Source organism: Macadamia integrifolia, chromosome 5, assembly GCF_013358625.1.
Source record: "Macadamia integrifolia cultivar HAES 741 chromosome 5, SCU_Mint_v3, whole genome shotgun sequence".
NCBI lineage: Eukaryota > Viridiplantae > Streptophyta > Magnoliopsida > Proteales > Proteaceae > Macadamia > Macadamia integrifolia.
The window spans coordinates 20,613,548-20,619,936 of record NC_056561.1 but is presented as its reverse complement, the minus strand read 5'-3'; the positions used below and the strand labels follow the sequence as shown (position 1 = coordinate 20,619,936).

Here is a 6,389-nt window from a genome sequence, read left to right as displayed (position 1 = left end):
TTTTTTTTTTTTTGCTCAAAAACGTTTGAAAATAGGGAGATGATGTTAATCCCTCATCTTCCCCGAATTCTAACCAATAAGAGGGCTGGAATAAAAGAAGCCATGTAAGGTCATTTCCTATTTTAATCCCTATCAGACCTTATGTATTGCATAAATGCTCTTAGATATTGATTCCCCTCTAGTAATAGAATTGGGACCTTTGGAATAAAAGAAAAATACTATCCAGTGTGCACAGGACTCCTGCCATTATGGATTAGGGGAAGATCATAATGTACACAACATAAATAAAGAGAATGTTAATTGATGTCATTTGATGCAAAACAAATAATATATCAAAACTTGTAAAATGAATAAAGGTTTCTCACAACACTAGATAACACTTTTCGATCAATAGATATTGTGGGGAATCTAACAAGGATAGAATGTAAGAGTGTGGAAATTGTATACTAATGTTGTGGGATCCTTTGCCTTAAGAGAAATAAGCAAAAACCCTTATCTTGTACAATTTCACATGAACGTATTTAAATACTTTAAAAAACGATACATGAATACTTAAAAAGATTTTTTTTTTCTTTTTGTTTTTTAATGCAAGACCCATGTTTGGCAAGATAAAGACTAACAAGAGAGCCACTTGACTATTATATCAAGAAAGGTGGGGTTGGGGGGATAGGAGGGTCAAACCCTTGACATCCCCTTGACTTGCGTTGGAGACCAACTACTTGTATGCCTACCACTAAGTCAATGAAGGATGGAAGTTAATGATGAACCCAAAGTTTAATCATAGCATCATTGTAAGTGAAGGAAAACATAATCCATTTTGATAAATGAATCTAACTTATATTTCTAGTTTTCAAATTTTTTTTTTTATTCAGAAAGATCTGAAAATAGGGAGATGGTGTTAGTCCCTTGTATTCCTAAATTCTAACCAATAAGAGGGCTAAGATAAGAGAAAAATTCTAAGGGCATTTCTTATTTTAATCCCTATTGCCTATTGGACCTCATGTATTCTCATAAATGCTCTTAGTTACTCTTTCCCTTCCAGTAATAGAATAGGGACCTTGTACCCAAAAAAAAAAAGAATGGGGACCTTTGTAATAAAATATTATTTAGTGCATGAGGCTTCCGTCATTATAGGTCTCGGGAGGATCATAGTGCACTCAACATGAATAAAAAGAATGTGAATCAACATCATTCAATGCAAAATAAATAATGAATCAAAAAATTGCCAAATGAATAAAAAGTTTCTGACAACACTAGAGTGCATTTTTCAACCTATTATTCTTGCGGGAAATTGGTTCGCACAAAGAATGTGAGTGTGGAATGGAAACAACACACTAGTGTCATGGGATTTTGTTCCTACAGAGATATATAACCAGAAACCTTGATCTCGTACTGACAGGGACCCACAAGAGGCTAGGCAAGGACCCACAAGGGGTCACTCGGCCAAATTTATTGTTAACTATTAACCTACTTACTATTATATAAAAAAAAATGGGGGTTCGAACCTTCGACCTCCCATGAACTTATGCCTGAGTCTAAGTACCTAGTTGTCTGCTACTGAGTCAATGAGGGATGGAAGTTAATGATAAGTCCAGAGTCCAATCATAGCATTACCATAGGCAAAGTACAACTTAATCCATTTTAGTAAATGAATCTAACTTGTTTTCGAGTTCTTAACCCTTTTCTTTTAATGTCTCAAAATATGATGTTAATCAATTGTGTTCCCTGAATTATAATTAATAAAAGCGTTGGAATAAAAGAAGGTATCTTAAGGGCATTTCCTATTTTAATCCCTATATGACCTTAAGTATTTGTGGTAAATGATATTAGAAACTCCTTCCCCTACAATAATAGAATTGAGGCTTTTCACCAAAAAAAAAAATAAAGGTAGAATCGAGGCTTTTGGAATAAAAGGAAAATGCATATTCAGTGTACAAAGCTCCCATTGTTATGGGTCTGGAGATGATCATAATGTCTGCAACATAAATAAAAGGTGCATATCAACATCTTTTGATGCAAAATAAACAAACTACCAAAAATTGTAAAATGAATAAAGATTTTTCATGGCACTAGAGTGCACTTTTCCACAGATAGATTTTGCAGGAAATCAGTTCGCACACAAGAGGCATTTAATGTGGATGGAATGTGAGGTCCATGAAATAAAATGTGGGAAGTGTAGAATGGAAACTATACAGTAGTGTTATGGGGTCCTTTGCCTATAGAGATATAATAAAAATTCTTGATCTTGTACTGATAGGGAGCCACAAGGAGCCATGAAAGAGACCCACGAGGGACTTATGCTGGATTCTAACTGCATAAGTTCTTGCCATTGAGTTGGAAGCTCCCAACACCCACCCACCCCCCAAAATAATAATAATAATAATAATAATAATAATAATAATAATAATAATAATAATAATAATAATAATAAAAAAAGAGATACTTGAGAGAGAGATGGAGAGAGAGTTTTTTTTGGGGGGGGGGGGATTTGAACTAGAAAAGAGAAAAAAAAAACTGAAAGATATTGTCAAAGTTGTAGAAATTGTATAAAAAATGAAGTCCATGCTATCGGTATTATGTGCCCTCTCACACTCTCTCTCCTCCTTGACATTATCTCTTTTCCTTGCCACTGAGCTAGGAGCTCATTACATAGTCTCCTAAAAAATGACAAGAAAAAAGAAAAAAACCCTTTAGAGTGACATTTCAGGTTAAGTAATTTCAACTTAAAAAACAAAATTCTGGGAGATAGTGTCAAAGTTGTACAAATAATAATATGGGAAAATGATGTCCACAATATCGGCATTATGTACCCTCTCACACTCTCCCCTCATGAGATTATCTCTCCTCCTTGACACTTGACCCATATGTATGTAAACCACAGTTGCCAAGGTGGTTTTTTTGGGATGGCCGTCTTAGGTGCCTTGACGGTGTCACCTTGGTTGTTTATCCCCCTCGACTGCCTTGATTCGCTTAGGTGCCTCGACAACTATGATGCGAACAATGAAATGTCCTTCCTATGCTCCTAGTAGCTTGGTGTGAGAGATTCTCACATTGTTATCATATTGATTCCTTGCCTTATAATATCTCTTGCTAAAAAAAATTAATCTATTTTCCATGCAAGGTTTGACAATTTAAAACCTTAAGGGAAAAGACCTTCCAAACACCCTCTACGTCGTCTATCTTTATCCTCTTCATATGAAATGACTTCGCTATCTTCCAATGTGAGATATCATTTTGCTGCACCCCATTGGTTTGCTCTTTTATGCCGCTTGCTTAGAGAAACCTCTCCCTACAAACATTTATGGTATTAAACTTACTTCCATTTTATAGTTAAAATTCGTCTCCCTTGGGGAATTCCACCAAGTTGCTAGGTTTAAAAATTGAGAGTACAAATCTTAAATTTCTTTTATGAAAATCCAAATTTTAATTTTTGGAAAGAAGTAAATATATTACCATTTACCATTTCCACTTGGCACACCCCAGCAAAATATTTTATGTACTTCTTAAAAAATTCCTCTTTTTATGTCTAAATTGTAAATTTCTCTTTATGAAAATCCAAAAATTTAAATTGTGGGAAAGAAATAAATGTATTGTCGTTTACCATTTCCACTTGGCACACAGATTGAGCTCCTCTGTGGCGCAACACAGTGTTTAGCGTGCATCCAATGGCCAGAAACACTTTGGCACGAAGCCCAAGGAGATCACACGCAACCCAAGGCATTGCTAGGCATTGGATGCGTGCCAGACATTGTCTTGCACCACAGAAGAGCCAAATCTTTGGCACACCCCAACAAAATTCTATCTATACTTTCCCAAAAATTCCTCTCTCGGTCTAAATCTTAAATTTCTTTTATGAGATTCAAAATTTTAATTTTAAGAAATATGCAAATGTATTATCATTCACCATTTCTATTTGGCACACTCTATCAAAAAAATTTCTATACTTCCCTAAAGATTCCTCTTTGTGTCTAAATCTTTATTATTATTATTAGGGAAAAGGTTGGGTATACCGCCGATATTAGGGGTGTCAATTCTTAAATCGAACCGGTAAAACCGGCCGGACCGAACCGATAACAACACGGACCGAACCGAACCGAAGCCTTATTGGGTCGGTTCGGTTTGGAGTATTGCAACCCCAAAACCAAACAGAACCACACCGGAAATCGGATGAACCCGAAACCAAACCGAAATCGGACTCAAAACCCGGACCGAAACTGAAACCAAACCAGTAAGAAACCGAAACACTCCAAAATTCATTAAAAAAATCAAAATTTGCATAGTTTTGTAAACATTTGTATGGAAAGTCGAATCCAAACTGGACCAAAAACCAAAACCAACCCGGTTACAAATCGATTTAAGAAACCGAAGACAAACCGAAACCAAACCGCACTGAAATTGAAACCAAACCGAAACCGGAATTTCCTTATTGGTTCGGTTTCGGTTTCAACTTTCCCACACCGAAACCGACTTAACCTGGATCGAAACCGAGCCGGACCGACTGATTGACACCCCTAGCCGATATCAAGTATGCTAGCACCCATTGTGTCTATCTTTCTCTTCCTTTTTTCTGAAATGACTCTCATATCTCATATCATTTCTGAATGATACTCCATCATGTGTTCCTATTAGTGCTATCCGCTAGCATACTTGATAGCGGTGGCATACATATCTCTCTCCCTTATTATTATTATTTTTAATGAAAGGAGTGTCTGAATGACACATCCATTGGTGTCTTATTTCTAAAAGATTTAAAAGGCAGATATAAAAGAATTTTTAAAAATGGTTGAGAAGTACACATGTAAAATGAGTGTGACATTATCATTTTCAACGAACAAAATTTATCGTATCAAAGGGGGCAAAAAAGTAAGATTACAAAAATTTTGATACCTCGAGAGTGTCGATAAGAAAATTCCTTTTATAAAAATTCATATTTTAATTTTAAGAAAAAAGTAAATGTATTACCCGTTACCATAAACACTTGGCCCACCCTCCTCAAAATATTTTCTGTACTTCCCCCGAAATTCCTCTTTCTCTCTGTGTCTTCTGTCTCTTTTCCTTCAGTTTTTTAACTCAAATTACTAAAATACCCCATTTCACATGGCTGTGACAAAGGATATACTAAAATTATTAATCAACAATTTAAATAGAAGTTGGAAAGGGTATTATTGTCATTCAACGCTTCAGTTACTGGGTATTTCCTGAAATCATTTATGAATTACCTTACAAAGAAATTTTTAATTTTGGCTCCTCCTGTTAAAGCTGAAATTCTCATTCATGGCGACTCTCTCTTCTTCTTCTTCGTCTTCAGAACTCCACTGTTCTTCAAACAATTGCTTCGGTTTCTCTCTCTCTCTGCCAAAAACCCAAAAGCCTCAAGATTTTATTTTGAGCTTGAAAAAGTTGCAGTAGCAGAAGACTCTGCTCTCGACCGTTAGAGCCAAAACGAAGACCCAGAAAATAGGGAGTGGAAAGGGAGAAATGTCCAACTCACAAGCTCTGTTTTTCAGTAAGGGGCCTTCCAGAACCATCTGGGTTGCTGCTTATTGTCACAATAGGCTCAAGAAAGACAGAGTTTCAGTCACCGACATCTCTGCTTCTGTTGGTATTGTCTCCATTTCCCTTTTCTCTCAGGCTTGCTTCTTCCCATCTCGCTCAATTATATGTCTGTGTTTCTTCTTCTTGGGTACTGTAGTGAGAGACAGTAAATGGTTCATAATCATTTATGTATGTTCATGCGTTGATGAATGGCATTACTCGCTGAATTAGCTGAACCCGTTTGGGATTCTACTACTAATTTGTTGTAATGGTTTTGTTTTTCTGCTTCGCTTTGAATTAGTTACACAATGTGAATCTACTTCTGTGGTGTTCCATGCTTTTTCTCGTCTTGTGTCCTGGTCTGAGCTTTATGTGTCTTTGTGCTTATTTTCCTGTGTGTTAAGTTTCTTCTAACAGTGTTCTATTTGCACGGATGTGGCTATGTGAGACTGAAAAAATTGCTCTTCTCCGTAATCATCCATAGATGGTTAAATCAAGCAGCTATCTTGAGCATGAGAAAAAGAGGCACTCTGATCAGGTTTTATATAAATTGGCTCATTTAGCTACAATTGTCTCCCCCCCCCCCCCCCCTCCCCCCTCTTTTTCTGTCGATGAAATCTGAATGTTTTAGCCCCTCTTGCTTTCCGTATGCCTCTCTAAGCTGTTGTTTGCTACATTGGTTTTGTTTCCTTTTCTATAGTTTTTCTCCATTTCCAATTTATCCATAATCCATTACGGTTTCAAAAATCTAGTCATGGTTTTAGCTTATTTTTGTGGTATGCAACCACTAGATAGGGAAGTGACCGGTCCTGCTCAGCAAGACCACGCACTCCCCCCCCCCCCCCCCCCCCCCC

General features: G+C 36.6%; 1 protein-coding gene across 2 annotated transcripts in view; it reads left to right on the top strand.

Moving 5' to 3' along the window:
• The first annotated feature begins 5,248 nt into the window (after positions 1 to 5,248).
• Positions 5,249 to 6,389, top strand: part of LOC122078785 (sister chromatid cohesion 1 protein 2-like) — a 7,403-nt gene continuing 6,262 nt past the window's right edge. The window contains exon 1 of one of the 2 annotated variants that reach the window (XM_042644913.1): positions 5,249 to 5,602. In XM_042644913.1, coding sequence (XP_042500847.1) covers positions 5,479 to 5,602 — 124 coding nt within the window. In that variant the 5' untranslated portion in view covers positions 5,249 to 5,478. The remainder of the gene's footprint in view (positions 5,603 to 6,389) is intronic. The other variant, XM_042644914.1, reaches the window with a different exon arrangement.